The 16,752-nt window shown below is 38.5% G+C and overlaps 1 protein-coding gene across 1 annotated transcript in view; it reads left to right on the forward strand.

Moving 5' to 3' along the window:
* ARHGAP6 (Rho GTPase activating protein 6) overlaps positions 1 to 15,010 on the forward strand; it is a 358,220-nt gene extending 343,210 nt beyond the window's left edge. Inside the window, exons 12-13 of the mRNA XM_089653001.1 lie at positions 720 to 800; positions 7,854 to 15,010. Of these exons, the coding sequence (XP_089509127.1) occupies positions 720 to 800; positions 7,854 to 8,545 (773 nt within the window). The 3' untranslated portion in view covers positions 8,546 to 15,010. The remainder of the gene's footprint in view (positions 1 to 719; positions 801 to 7,853) is intronic.
* Positions 15,011 to 16,752: the final 1,742 nt, after the last annotated feature.

Genomic DNA, 16,752 nt, shown 5'->3' on the forward strand with positions numbered 1-16,752 from the left:
ATCAGAAGTAATATCACTACAATTAAATAATTTACAAGGTGGTGGGAAGAACACGGATCCAATCTATATCTTTAGCTGTATAGGGATTGATGTGTCAGAGAAGCTGCTGGTGTCAGAGTGGGAAGAGCCATCTTCAGTGTTGGAAAATCCTGGATATTGGCTACTCAGAAGCGTGAGACTTCAGAATGACTGTGTGCATACTGTGGAGAGGTCTGGGGAGCTTCTTCCAGTTAGCTGAGAGGTGGGGTTGTTGCTGGGTGACACGTGTCAGAGATGATGAATTTTCTAAAGCCTTTCTTTTCCTATCACCCTGTGAGTGAATTCAGTGACACTACTGCTGATCGTTCTTTGGGACATTCTTTACATTGAGCTCTGCTTTTCTATGTAAAAGAGATGATCTTAGTAGAGGAGTGTTGCGTCTTGTTCCAATGACCATGTGCCTACAGGCTCCAATGATGGAAATCCGGTCCTGGGTACACAATTCCTTCTGTCTTCTCTTTCTGCATCAACTCAACTATCCATCTCCTTCTTTCCTTTTTATTAGAGCAACTACACATACAGTCTTTCTTTCATATCAACCTTCAACTTTCTCCTCTTGTTTCCTCCTTGGGCCTAACAGCTGACATGCTTCTCTTTGAGGTATATTTTTCATTGGCTTTTTGTGTTTGTTTGCTTTATTTTTGTGAATTTAGAACAAATAATATATTTTTTTATTTCAGAATCTCCACAGGAGCACTTCGACATATGGGGTACATGGCATTCCACACTAAAATCCTCTTGTAAGGATCAAGGAATGACAGGTAGGGTATGCTGTCATCTCCAGGAATAGCCACCTTTTGTCTTCAAAACATTATTTATATAATTATTAAATGCAAAGCGTATAGTCATCGAGTTTGCCTTTTTATGTTGGTGGCTGCCACATCTCACTTTTATGACAAGGGTTATCAAACAATATTTTGGCCAACTTAAACCATTTATAGAGTGCTCATTTTGATAATTCACCAGGAATGAATAGACCAGTTTAAAGGATAAGTTCACCTTTCCACAAAAAATAATAAATGCACATTTTTTGCAGGTAAAAAAATGTACATTTATTATTTTTTGTGTTAGGAGCCTGTAAAGCATTGCACCAGTGATCAGCAGATCGCTGGTGCCATGCAGGTCTCTTACACACTGTCACCGTATCTGCTTGTTCATATATCCCGTAAAGGGCAAGCCAATACTTGCTGACAGGAAGACTTAATGAACTACCACAGCACCATGCTAGCTCATTGAGGACTATAAGCCGACAGCCGCTAAGGCTGTCAAGACTTGTAGTTCATTCATTCACAAAACACTGTGAATGAACGACGTGGCAGTGTGGGTGGAGCCCCGCACGGCTGCGCTGTTTTTGAAAACTGTCAGCTAGTACGGGGAGCTTCTCCCCGTGCTTCTGTCATGGAGAAAGGGGGGCAGCAGGTGTTAGCAGGACATGTTCCCAAAGGTAAACTTATCCTTTAAGTGTACTATACTAACCTTCACCTATTAACTCAGCACCCCCCCCCCCCCCAACCTATGGGGTCAATAATATACAAGAGCACGCTCAGGGCAAGGAAGGGGGTTGAGCTGTGTCTTTCATTGCGTGGGATAGATTCATTCTCAGGCTGAATTGTCTGTACATTGGTTTAACATATCTCTACAGTGATTATAAAAAATCTACACACCACTGTTAAAATGTCAGGTTTCTGTGATGAGACAAAAATGAGACAAAGATAATTAATTATAGAACTTTTTCCACCTTTAACCACCAGGGGACCGCCCTTAGTACATATACTGCAACAGCTTTGCCCCTATGCGCAGGATCACGTATATAAACGTGATCCTGCATTTATGGGTAGGGGGCACACGAGGCAAGTGCAGTGTCAGTAGGTCACTGTCACTTGATACATTGCACACAAAACTGCAGTGTTCGCAGAATCAGGCCTGATCTCTGTTAGAATTTGCCGGTAAATTTCTCATATGCAACAGAGTGCCAGTAGTAGTGCCGCTCTACCTTTTGGTGAACTGGCGAGCGATAGCGGCCTAGTACATCCTGGTCTTTCACATACCAGCACTGCAGTATCACTTGGTGACGTAGGTATCTATACATTTAGTGGCCAAAATGTCCAACCAAAGGTACACTAGTGAAGAGGCCTACAGGATTCTCAGTATGTCAGGTGAGAGCGAAGGGGAAGACTCACTGACAGAATCAGGCTCAGAATACGAACCTGTAGATAGCAACAGCACCCTGACAGATAGCTCAGACGATGGAGAAGAGGTCCCTGCTAAGATCAGGCGTACCCGACCCATTTCTAGATTGCTGAGATGTTACAACCACATGATGACGCTCATATGCAGCAGAGTGCTAGTACTAGTGCCGCTCTACCTTTTGGTGAACTGGCGAGCACCAACAGCCTAGTCCATCCTGGTCTTTCACATACCAGCACTGCAGTATCACTTGGTGACGTGGCGAGTCCCATAAGTGCAGTACAAGCTGATGCAGTGGCGAGCACAAGTATTGTCCCACAACCACCAAGAATTCACACACAGGCCTGTAGAGCCCATAGTATCCTTCCGGATGTACTTGCAAATCCTGATTGGCAGTCCACAAATTCTGTAGCACCCGTACTTCCCCCATTCACTGCCCAACCCGGAATTCGGGTGAAAACTGCAAATTTAACTCCTCCCCTTGATTTTTTGGAGCTGTTTTTCACAGAATATCTGTATGCATTGATTGTGGATCAAAGCAATTTATATGCAAAACAATTTATCACCGCCAACCCAAATTCAAACCTTGCCAGACCATTCGCATGGAAATCCAATACGGTTTCCGAATTTACATTTTTTTAGGCCTAACCCTCAACATGGGCATTACTAAAAAAAATGAATTGTGGTTGTATTGGTCCACAGATCCAATTCATCATATGCCCGTGTTCTCTGCTGCCATGGCCAGGCATAGATATGAGAGTATAATGTGTTCTATACATTTCAACGACAACACACTCTGTCGACCTCGGGGTGACCCTGAATTTGACCAGCTCCACAAAATTCATCCCTTCGTAAATCACCTTAACCAAAAATTTGCAGATCTCTATACTCCCCAGCAAAACATCTGCATTGATGAGTCCCTCATTAATTTTTCTGGCTGCCTTGCATTCAAACAATTTCTCCCCAGCAAGCATGCCAGATATGGAGTCAAGATGCATAAGACCTGTGAGAGGGCAACAAGCTATACATATAAGTTTCAGATTTATGAGGGAAAAGATAGTCAGGTGGAGCCCCCCGGATGCCCAGACTACATGGGAGTAGTGGCAAGATAGTTTGGGACTTGGTGTCATCCTTTTTTCATATGGGGTACCACTTATACGTAGACAATTTTTATTCAAGCGTGCCACTATTTAAACATTTGTCTTGGAATTGGTGCATGTGGCACCGTGCAACCTAATGTGCGCCCACCATTAGAAGTGGGTGGATGCAGGGCAGTATATTCTAATGGTCGGTATACCACACACTTTTCCTGGCAGAGATTTCTTTTTTTTTCATTCAGTCCACAGGCTGCATACAAAAAAAAAAAGAACATAGCATATATACCCACCAAGGACCAGTGACATACTGGTACATCACTGGAATTTGAATGGTTATACCAGGATGATGACTACAGCTGCAGGCCTCATCCTGGTATTGATTTTTTCAGCCGACAACAGGCTTTCATGTAAAAGCAATCCTAGTGGCTAATTAGCTGCAGGATTGCTTTTACAAGCAGTGGGAGATGATAACCCCACTCCCCTGCTGCCTTCCACGTCCTTCTCAGGCAGTCCTGTGCCATCAGGGGAACCTGAGAATGCAGCCGGTGTTTCTGCCAGCTGACCATAGAGCTGATTGGAGACCAGAATGGTGCCAATCATCTCTATAGTCTAAGAAATTGGAAGCTACGAGCATTTCATCACTTCAGTTTTGCAGGATATAAACGGTGGCATTTGTAAACTGGTAAAGCATCTGATCACACCGATCTTGGTTTTACTAGATAATGTAATATAAACCTTGTGAGAAAAAATGAGATCTGCAAAATACTCACCATGTACTCGCCTCTTTTTAAATTCCTTGGGGTGTCTACTTTCCAAAAAAGGCTCATTGGGGGGGGGGGGGGGGGGTTGGTGCTATCCTGGCATTTCAGGGCCTCTGAAATTGTGATAGGTAGTGAGGAAGTGAAGTGAGGAAGTTACGCACCTTCAGGCTTTCAAAGTGGTTATTGGATTTCAGGCTCCTGTATGTGGCTAGGCTCCCAAAAAAGTCTCACACATGTGGTGTCCCCATACTCAGTAGAAGTAGAAGAATGTATTTGAGGGGGGGAGGATTCCACATATACTCATGGCTTGTGTGAGAAATATATCATTTAAATGACAATTTTGGGTAAAAAAACAAAACACATTTTTTGTCATTTTCCAGAAACTCGTGGAAATAAAATAAATCTTCCATGGACTCAATATGCTTCTCAGCAGATAGCTTAAGGTGTCTAATTTCCGAAAAGGGGTCATTTGGGGGTGTTTGTACTGTCCTGGTATTTTAGCACCTCAAGAAATGTGATGGCAGTCAGAAAGTAAAAGCTGTGTAAATTCCATTATCTATACCATAGATTGTAGATGCTATAGCCTTCACACAAAGCAATCGATATACACTTATTGGAATTTTTTAACCAAATACATGTAGCAGAATACATTTTGGCCTACATTTACGATGAAATTTGAGTTTTTTGGATATTTTTTATGACAGAAATGAGAAAATTTTGGTTTTTTTCAAAAATGTTTTTCTTTATAGCACCAAAAATGAAATGTGCACAAGTGATCAAATACCACCAAAAGAAAGCTCTATTTGTGTGTAAAAAAGGACGTACATTTATGTACCATATTGCATGACCTCGCAATTGTCAGTTAAACTAGTGCAGCTCTGATAAGCAAAAAATGGCGTAAATTGCAGGTATCTATGCCATAGTTTGTAAACACTATAACGTTTACACAAATACACTTATTTGGATATTTTTACCAAAACATATAGCAGAATACATTTTGGCCTAAATTTATAACTAACTTTGAGTTTACTATATATTTTTTATAGCCGAAAGTAAAAAATAGTTTTTCTTCAAAATTTTTGGGGTTTTTTTGTTTATAGCCCAAAATATAAAAAGTGCACAGGTGATCAAATACCACCAAAAGAAAGCTCTATTTGTGTGAAAAAAAGGACGTACATTTCGTTTGGGTTCAGCATTGCATGGCCACGCAATTATCAGTTGAATTAGTGCAGCGCCGAATAGCAAATAGAGGCCTGGTCATTAAGGGGGGTAAATCTTCTGGAGGGCAAGTGGTTACTGTAACATATAAACTGTACAACTCAGTTGAACAACAAACTGAAATCTTTTAGGTGGAGGGAAATAAAAATAAAAAACTAAAATAATATGGTTGCATAAGTGTGCACACCCTTAAACTAATAATTTGTTGAAGCGCCTTTTGATTTTATTACAGCACTCAGTCTTTTTGGGTATGTGTTTTATCAGCACAGCACATCTTGACTTGGCAATATTTGCCCACTCTTCCTTGCAAAAACACTCCAAATCTGTCAGATCTGCACAGCCCTCTTCAGATCACCCCGCAGATGTTCGATTGGGTTCAGGTCTGGGTTCTGGCTGGGCCATTCCAAAACTTTACTCTTCTTCTGGTGAAGCCATTCCTTTGTTGATTTGGATGTATGCTTTGGGTTGTTATGCTGAAAGATGAAGTTCCTCTTCATGATTAGCTTTCTAGCAGAAGCCTGACGGTTTTGTGCCAATATTGACTGGTATGTGGAACTGATCGTAATTCCATCTACCTTGACTAAGCCCCAGTTCCAGCTGAAGAAAAACAGCCCCAAAGCATGGTGCTGCCACCACCATACTTCACTGTGGGAATGGTGTTCTTTTGGTGATGTGTATTGTTGTTTTTGCCCCAAACATATCTTTTTGAATTATGGCCAGAAAGTTCAACCTTGGTTTCATCAGACCACAACACATTTTCCCACATGCTTTTGGGAGACTTCAGATGTGTTTTTGCAAAATTTATCTGGGCTTGGATGTTTTTCTTTGAAAGAAAAGGCTTCTGTCTTGCCACTCTACCCCATAGCCCAGACATATGAAGAATACGGGAGATTGTTGTCACATGTACCACACAGCCAGTACTTGCCAGATATTCCTGCAGCTCTTTTAATGTTGCTGTAGGCCTCTTGGCAGCCTCCAAGACCAGTTTTCTTCTCGTCTTTTCATCAATTTTGGAGGGACGTCCAGTTCTTGGTAATGTTACTGTTGCGCCATATTTTCTCTACTGATGATGACTGTCTTCACTGTATTCCATGGTATATCTAATGCCTTGGAAAATCTTTTGCACCCTTCTCTTGACTGATACCTTTTAACAAGGAGATCCCTCTGATTTCTTGGAAGCTCTCTGCGGACCATGGTTTTTTCTGTAGGATGAGACTAAGAAAATGTCAGGAAAGACCTACTAGAACAGCTGAACTTTATTTTGGGTTAATCAGAGGCACTTTAAATGATGGCAGATGTGTACTGACTCCTATTTAACATGAATTTGAATGTGATTGCTTAATTCTGAACACAGCTACATCCCCAGTTATAAGAGGGTGTACACACTTGTGCAACCACATTATTTTAGTTTTTTCATGTTTACTCCCCCACCCCCCTAAAATATTTCAGTTTGTTTTTCAATTGAGTTGTATAGTTTATATTGTAGGTCACATTAAGGGTTGAAAAAATTCTGAAATGATTTATCTTTGTCTCATTTTTTTACATCACAGAAACCTGACATTTTAACAGAGGTGTGTAGACTTTTCATATCTACTGTATATGTTACCTAAGGAATGCCATAGCTACCTGTTGTTACTGCTGACATAATCTCACCAATCTTCTGGTGCATATATAAATATTGTGTTTAATATTTGCACTAGTGTGTTTAAAAGCCAATGTGCTATTAGTATTTTTTTTATCATATATTTTATTTTCAAATGTGATAATGTGCCAGTTGTTTTATTGTACTTTGCTGTCCTTATTGCCTTCCTCTGGTTGTGTTTTTAAATATAATATATTATATATAATATATAAATATTTGCTTCAATGTGAATATACCTGAACACAGTTTTAGGCCTCATACACATGAATGCTTTTGTGCATCCAATGTAATTGTAATTGCAATTCTGCAAGTGGGAGAGATAGCTACAACGTACAGCTGCTCATAGTAATGAATGGCATACACAAGCTGTCAGTATATGTCATACTTGTATACGCTTTCAAATGGGCATTGACTTTTGTGCGTCAGGGATTTATATGCATACCTGTGCTTATACAAGCACAGCATATACCCGCATACAACCATTACTTACTGTTTTGACTATATTCTTCAGCTGTCTCTCCTGGGCACAAAAATATGCTCAGGATTTACAAAGGATACCCAAAAGCATCTGTAGCCATGAGGCCATAGCTATACGATTTTAACATATTGAGATACAAGGTTGCAGTGCATTAGTTAATGTGGCTAATAAATGGCAAAGGAGCACTTACTGTTGCTCCTTTTTCTTTTGGTACTCACAATCTGCCCCCCAAGTGCTAAGCAAGCAGAACTAAAAAGGGGACCACTTGCTCAGCAGCGAGGGCACAGATTGCCAAAGTAAGGGAGCAACAGTAAAGCACCTTTGCTATATTTTTTATATTAATGTATGTAGTGACATTGTCTTTTAAATTGGTCTTGGATATGTTCTCTCCTTTAACTGTTTTAACTAAATATATTGAATTTTCCTCATAGGTTCATACGGGAATATCTATGAAAGTAGCTCCTTGCACCAAGGACCATTTTCTCTATCCCAGGGTAATCTGACACAGAATTGGCCTTTGTGTAAAAATTCATCAGCTGAAGTGGACAATGGCAAGCCAAACATACGAAGGACACATACATCAACTACCATTCCGGAGTTTAGACCTCACAATTCAGTGACACGTATTTGCAGTACTCCGCAAACAGATTTAGCTAAACGAAATCTTGAACACAAGACAAGATGTGAACAACACTTGGCTTCAAACAGTACAGAAGATGTAACGGAGGACAATGCAACAGTAACATGCCCTCCAAACAGGCCACCTCCTTTGAACTTACGGCATTCTGACATCAATAGAAATGAAGCACGACTCCCTCCACCCTACCCTGGTTCAACAAAACAAGCTGCAACACAGCCTCAACGATCCCCAGTGTATTCAACAGAGCAACCAGTATTGAGGCCACCAAGGTCTGAAACAGTTGTTGGGGCATCTTTAGGAAGGACTCCATCTAGTGAACAACCTTTTCAGACTAGACACACTTCTCTAAAAACCCCAACCAACAGCCAAAACAGTAAAAACTTAACAGATCCTGACTGGCAGGAGTGGCAAAGAGAAAGATGGCAGATATGGGAACTTCTGTCAGCCGATAACACAGATGCACTACCTGAAACACTAGTATGATGCTTCGGTTATCTATGCCATAGACATTTTATTGCCAGAGGACTAAAAAAACGATGGAATAGTTTTGTGATTTTTTTCACATTTTTATCTGACTGCTTTCTTAAAATGAGTATTTTGATAATTTTGCCAATTGTCCATAACTTTTTTTTTATTTGGTTAAAGTGCACCTTTCATGGCTTCTTCACAACTCGCAGTTCCAAACATATTATTTTGTATTTCCAATCCATGTCCACAGACCATGATGCGTTTCAGCTTACAGTGGCAGCTTGAGCTGCATTGAGTAGTTGACCTGTTAGGTCAGTAGGGAGACCTTACATGCTAATCTGGTCTTGGCTATGAATATTCTTGATTGCCATTGATTATAGTCACATAGTGTGGTACAAATATGATATTTGAAAGGTTCGCTTTTGCATGGAAGAATATATGCCTTTTGAACGAATGGAGTAGCATTAAGGTATTGAAACATATATGGTCCCAGGCTTATACAGTATGTTCTATGAACTGTACTTTGTGAGCACATCTAGAAATCCAAATGAACAAAACAGCTTTTTACCTGCACTTGTTTCGCCATGATAATCATTTTAAAAATTGTAAAACGTGCACAAGCTGGTTTATGTGCTTTCAGTTCATTTTAATTAATTAAAAAGTGCTAAATCTTTACAAATTGGTTCAAAAACTGCCAAAGTATGAATATATATATATATATATATATATATATATATATATATAAAAGGCTGACTGGGGTAGTCAAAATCCCATTTCACTGACTGCAAAAAAGTGCTAAATCTTTACAAATTGGTTCAAAAACTGCCAAAGTATGAATATATATATATATTTTTATATATATATATATATATATATATATATATATATATAAAAGGCTGACTGGGGTAGTCAAAATCCCATTTCACTGACTGCAACTGTACAGAGGGGTAGTTCATTTAGTAAATAGGTTTAATTTCAGGCTGAGCTTACATACACCTAAAGGACTCAAGCAGTGATCCTGTGTTAAAACTTGGTTACTTGGTTATGCCTTTCAGTGCTGCACTGCCCTGCTGTGTGACGCATGCTGGTCTGTGGACCGCTGTTGTCATCAAGCACAGTTACATACACTATATATAATATATATCGATATGCATAGATATATATATATATTTATCTTGTGTACTTTCCTGTATTGTTTTCCAACAATAAACTGGAATCACTGTAGCCTAGTAGATTTAAGTCATTAAAAATGATATTGCTTTCAATGTCTGGAAATATACACTCTATATATATATATATATATATATATATATATATATACACATTATATTACCAGTAGATTACTGTGTGCTTTCTAAGCTGCATAATATACACAGTAGTATATATTAAAGGGGATACACAATATGCAGACTTTTTTGTCTTAAGGCAGCTGTCCCTGAGCTGAGATATTGCTGCATTTTGATTGTCTTTCTATTGCAACAACTCATAACAATACAGTAAGGTTTAATGACAACTGAATGCAGACTGATTGGATATAATGCATTTGTATGCATTTTTCTAAGAAGAGTTAAAATAAGCAAACATATTTTAATGACATTGCATAGATGTGATAGGTACAACAAAACTGTAACTGCTTTATGCATTGTACACAACATGCTATTGTGGCAAGGCCTTGTATAAAGAGATCACTTGCAGAATGCATTCATTCGTTATGAATTTGACAAATGTAATATATTAGGTATTTTTATTTTGTCTTGTCATGTAAATATATATATATAAATTTATGTATATGTCTCTTTGCACATACAGAATAACACAGTATTATGCAGGTACTTTATTGCATTACATAACAATTCATGATTAATCATTTCTGGTTCAAAGGGATCCTGCCATTGGGTCACTACAATTTGTTATGGTGTTTCCTTAACTTTTATGAGGTCAAAAGTTAAGAACATTTTTTTTACCAACCATGTTCCTATTACCAGGGTGTTTTATTGCAATGCTAGAAAATCTTCATAAAGCACAGACTGATTAAGCTCAAGTAAACAAACCGTGTTTTTAAGCTTGTGATTAGTGCACAGTATAGATAACATTGGGGGTTATTTATTAAAACTGGAGAGTTCAAAATCTGGTGCAACTCTACATAGAAACCAATCAGCTGCCAGGTTTTATAGCCAAAGCTTATTTGAACAAGCTGAAGTTAGAAGCTGATTGGCTACCATGCACAGATCCTGAGTGCACCAGTTTTAGTAAATCAACTCCATTGTGTTATGCACACAGCTGATGTATTCACTATTTGCAATGTCTAGTCTACACCAGTATTAGTTTAAAGGTGCTAGCAAAAACAGATTATATATTACTTTTATTTGCACCTGTAAATGTATAAATTGCTAAGTGAGTTCAGTTACATGTGTTTATGAAAAAATGTATATAAAACTAAATATTTTTTTTTAAAGTTTTGGCTAGAATGGGGAGAGATTAGATTTGTCGGGTTTTAAGGTCCCTGTTGGGGAGATTAACCCTCTCTGTTTGTCATGTTTACCATTATCACCTAAAATGAAAGCAAATTTTGGATTGTCATCAGAACAATAATAGAGGGAACACTAGTTCTGGTGACCTTGGTGGTAGCCAGGAATATCCACACTTGGGAGATTTTCTCTCACTTCCTGTTTTGACAGGAAGGGATAAGAAAATGAAGGGAAGTTTCCCTAATAGGACACAGACGGTAAAAAAAACTGACGTTTGTTATGACCTATCCAAATTGAATAAAAGTTTAGTTCTGTAGTTCTACTGTAAAAAAAAAATGCAGAATGAGTACCATGTATTGACTCTTACAGGAAGAAAAAAATGAGTGTATGTTAAAGAGGAAGAATATAGCTGATTTGACTTATTCATCAGTAATAGTATTTGTTTTGTAGTGCATTCATTTGTTTCTTGATGGTGAGGACAACTGTTGGTGTTTGCAAATGAGCATATAACTCTAAATTCCGTTTTCAAGGTGGTAAATGTGTGTGGCAAGGAGTAACTATGACTGAGTACAGCGAGTTTTCTAAAGGAGGATTTCTAAGGAAATCAATGATAAATCTTCTTAAAATGTCGAATGTATAAATGCAGTTGATACCAAGGACTATGACATTCACTGTATACTAGATAGGGCAAATGTTGCTGAGACAAGGATTTCTCATCAAATCCGGATGCTGGTTGGACATATTTAAAAGGGGAACAACTCAGCAAACCAGTGGGTGAATCTGGACAGAAAATGAGCTAAACCTTCTGACTGGTGTAGGTGGTCAGAAATTGGCTAATTAGTCATTCAAAGTGGTATGTGTATACCCCTACACCTATAGCCTTCCATTTTCACTACCATTTCTGCGAACAACTGTTTATAGAAAACCAAAAACTTTATTTTCTTTGATGGCCAGAAGATGGAAGTACACAAACTGCAGTAGGCAGAGATCTAGTGAGAATAACGTATCAGACATTGGCAGTCCATAGATGGATTGAATGAACCAAATATAACCCGATTCCCCCATCCAAACATTTGATGTGGATGGGAAAATCCTCTTTGCAGAGCTATTGTATACTGACAGCAGGAAGATTTCTCCACCATTAGGATATGCTGATCTGATATAGCCGACAGTGCTGATCAAGCAGGAAAAATCCATCAGACAGTTGTACAGAAGTTGATTGGCAGATTGACTTCTTTACAACCTCCCTGCCCATACATGGATTGAGGTTCTGCCAGTCACTGCTAAACTGGCTGAATTTCAATCCATGTTTGGCTGGACTTAGTCACAAACAATTTAGGTCTGCTTAGCATGCAACAAATGTAATATCCTGAACTGGCAGCTTATTTTTGCACTTTAGCCCACCTATTAGAATAAATTAAGGCAAAATAGGACAATTTCTTCTTTGCAAGACCTGGTAAAATGTGGTTATGTACACAAATGGGGGAATATTGGTGTGATTTATGCCCCTGACTGCTTTTTATTTCAAGTTTGTTCCTGGTGATGATCACCTATGCCTAGGCATTATATGTTCATGCAAACAGTAGCCTGACCTACTGGATCTGTTATATTGGGCCATATATGGCAAAAGCCAACCACTATGGCTTAAAGTAGAACTGAAGACAAAGCTTTTTTCATTTTGAATAAAGTAAGGGAGGATTATAACCTCTTTACAGTTTTTTTTTTTTGCCATCTGTGTCCCATTGTGGAGATTTGCCTTCACTTCCTGTCCAAAACCCTAAACAGAAAATTATCCTTCCAAAGTCAGAGAAACCGTGACTGTCACCAGAACTAGTGTCCCCACTGGAAAATTTCACCTCTATTCCAGTCTAGAGACATCCTAAAATTTGGGATCTTCTTTTACTTTTAGCGATAATGGTAAACAGGGCAAATAGAGAGGGTGAATCTCCCTAATGGGGACACAGACAGCAATTAAATCCTGACAGGTGTTGTAATCCCTTTCCACTCTAGCCAAATATAAACATAAAGTTCTTTTTGACATTTCTATAAACAATTAAATGTCAACGCTAATGAACCTCATTGGAGCTTCCTTAAAGTTTTTAAATAGCAAAACCTTTGCTATAAATATATGGGAGAAGGGTTAGAACCCCTGTCACTTTTCACTGCTGTCTAGGGCTCCGTTAGAGAGATTACCCCACACTTAGACCTCACATACATAGTGCTGTCCTCTGAAGGATGGTAGTAACAAAGACAGAAATAAAACGTAGGGGAGGGTTATTTTTAGCAATGTTCCCTCACAACTTGTCTGGTGAAATATTTGTCTCTGGGACAGAAAGTGGGAGGAATTCCTTCTATGAGAGTCCTAGAGAGCATTAAAAACCATACAGATGTTCTAACCCCCCCTTACGCCATCCAAAACAAAACAAAAAAAAGTTTTGTCTGGTGTAATGCAATGCTGGACTAAAACACAAACAAAATGTCATGTATACCACACATTTACAATTTAATCAGCATTTACACTATTATTCTAAGCATGCAAGAAACCCATTACCAAATGAACACCTGCCCTGGCACATCATAGCATTCACTCGGCACTCCAAGAAATAACAGAATCCAACTGCTGTATTCTTGGACTGTCAAAACCTCCACTTTTATTATCACATGACACACAGGAGGATATATCTTATAGTTATCACAATCTGCATAATAACACACACCAATAATAATGTGAGCATTACAGCATGAAATAAACACATCTTTTGACAGCATAAAATTAATACATTAGCAAAGCTATGGGAAGACAGGAAGGAACAGACTCCATCGGAACCATAATGCACAGGGGGTCATGAGAAGCCATAAACCTGACCAATTTGATGAGCCTATATAGCCTTGTCAAAAATCCCAGCGTCAGAGCGTCCCCTTTCGCATAGGAAGGCTCCCAACCTGACCACGTTTAGGTTTCCCGTTATATACCCTGTTTCTGGCATCTTTCTCGAAATGGGCGGGCACCAAGCCCACTCCAGGAGGAGCCAGCAAATTGTAAACATTTTTAAATGCACAAATAAGTTCTTATCTAATTTAAGCAGCCTAATGTAGCATTTATAGATGTCACAAACATGTTCAATCCCACAAACACTTCTTATCTGCTTTAAGCAGTCTAATGTCTTGTGACTCTGTTCCTTTAGCCTAGAGAAATGACATCAGTGTAATTTCTTATGCTTCTGGCATATGGGCAACGATGCTTTATTGTAAAAATTCCCCAAGAAACAAAGGGTCCAAGGCCAACACATTTCATAGGCATTACATTCCGACCATACAATTTAACAAACCTTGATCTAATGAATTTCTGTGTTTGGTTCAGACTGTATTCTTATAGTCCTAAACATATACAGATTGTGTGACCTCAGCAAAATATTGACCGTCCTCAATACAATAATGGTGATCAGCAGCAGGAAAATGGAGGTGCGGGTGCTTTATACATCCAAAGAGGGATTTTAGAGCCCCTATTTGGTAAAAAAAAAAGTTATCAAGGATATGTAAGCTATTTTTTTGGGTTAAGTATTTTGGTCTTGCCTGATATTCTCATAATAGAATAATACCAAAGTACAGTTTTCTGCTTCTGTTGTGAGTTTTATCAGTCTGTGCTTTAACCATGCCATTTCTAGCAAAGATGTCACGACATGGTTGGTCATTTGTAATCTCATATCTATGCCTGTGCTGAAAGGTTTCTCAGTACAGCATAGTGTATTTTAATATTTCACTGCTGAGAGCTTGAAACGCATTGCTGGGCAGTCTGTGTCAGGCTTTTTCAGTAGGGATCATGACAGCATGTATAGGTAGTAAGGGAATATTTGTGCAAATAGTTTTCAGTAACTATGCTAGTATTTAAAAGTGTATCTGCCATTCTGCCACTGTACATAAGAGATTTCATGATGGGCACATGCTATCTATCCACTTTACCTTTTAAAAAAAAAAATAAAAAAGCTCAATAAAGAAGAATAATATATATGAAGTTCTTTCTGTGTTATATTATTTGTTGTAATATTTGTTTTATAAGCAGCTTTTCTTTTTGTTTCATCATCATCATCATCATCATCATCATCATACTATATCAATATTATAACATGCAAAAATCATATTGTATCAATATAATAACATACAAAAGTTATTAGAACAGGCTTCAATATAGACTAATTGTTTTCTGAAAACAGCATTCTTTGGTCTGATTTAAAAGCTGTAACTACATAAAAATGTGACAAAAAGTGCAGCACTAAATAAATTATTAAATACACAAATAATATACAAAGATAATGGTAACAACTCCTCAAAAGAGTAGTGTACAGCACAGTGCTAAATAGATAATAAATATTGTGGAACAGTCAAGTGCAACGTATACATGATCAATATAATATTGTGAAACAGTCAAGTGCAACATATAAAGTGAAACTCAATGTAGTCCATATGAAAATGAATAGTGTCTGTGGGACTACAAGGCACAGTAATCACGGTGAAGGATAAAGTGTGAAATGATTCAATGAAGGAATCCACCACCTCTGCCAGATGTACACTCACCAGAAAGCTACTGGTAAATAGTATGTATATCAAATCGGGATGGAAAGAACAGCCAGGCACCTCTGACATGGACTGCTCCACCACAGGCAAACTGATTATGGAATCTGTCCTAGAAAAATAGCTCACCACAGGAGCCCAGAAATAGTATGTAGTGTAGTTCTTTATTCAAAAATCAGTAAAAGCAATCCACGTGGAGTAAATTAGATAAGCTGAAATAGGAGTACCAAGATGGCCGCCGCTCCGCTGGAATTTAAAATGGTGACTGTTGGAATGTTTTATGTTGCACAATATTTGCACAGGAAAAAAATAAACTAAAATTAATTTTAGTGCACAAACACAATATAATACCCTTTTTTGGGAAAACATAAAAGATGGGGTTGCATTGAGCAAATAGATACCAAACATGTAAAGACTCAAAACTGGGTGCTACCAGAAAATGGTAACAAAATACTGTACCTAAAGTTTTTCATAGGTGACACTTTAAAACCTTTTACAGGTTATCAGTTTACAGATAGCTGTGAATGATGTCCCTAGATATATTCCTGTCACTTAGACATTGGTGGCGATACTTCACATGTGAGGATCTATGCATACATTTGCAAGTATGCCCAAGAGGAGTGAGGGTGCCTAAATATTACTTTTATTTTGTTAAATGTTTTACACTCTTAATTTTGTTTAATTTAACTTTATTGCTATCACAAGGAGGATAACAAGGCGCTACTCACTACAGTAAAAGTGAATGAGTGGCTGTAGAGCCACCCAGATCACTTTTTCTGAACAGCCGACCAGCAGCTGTAAATTTCAATCCTGGATGTTTTTATACGTCCTAAGGAGATGAAGTTGTTCCAGAGTATCTAAACTCAAAACCAAACATTTAATATATTGAAGCACACTGTACTTGAATTGATCCAGTCTCTATAGGACTACAGCTACCAGCACACTACTATGGTGGGAGGACGAGGGATGGTAAAAAGGTGGGGGGAAAGGTTGCAGGAGGGTAAAACATGGGTAGAATGAAGATAGGGAAGTGGTATGAGGAGGAAGAGGAGGGGTTTGAGTTTGGAGGTGCTGGGCAGTAAGATAGGTGGCAGAGAGGCACAGTGACCAGGAAGGGAGGTGGGTGGGAGATGCTGTGACTGGAGAAGTGAAGGAGAGGTAGTGTGGGGGAAGGTGTATTTAAAG

This window comes from Staurois parvus, unplaced genomic scaffold (genome assembly GCF_062004578.1).
Source record: "Staurois parvus isolate SC_StPar_1 unplaced genomic scaffold, SC_StPar_1.0 ptg000696l, whole genome shotgun sequence".
Classification (NCBI taxonomy): Eukaryota; Metazoa; Chordata; class Amphibia; order Anura; family Ranidae; genus Staurois; species Staurois parvus.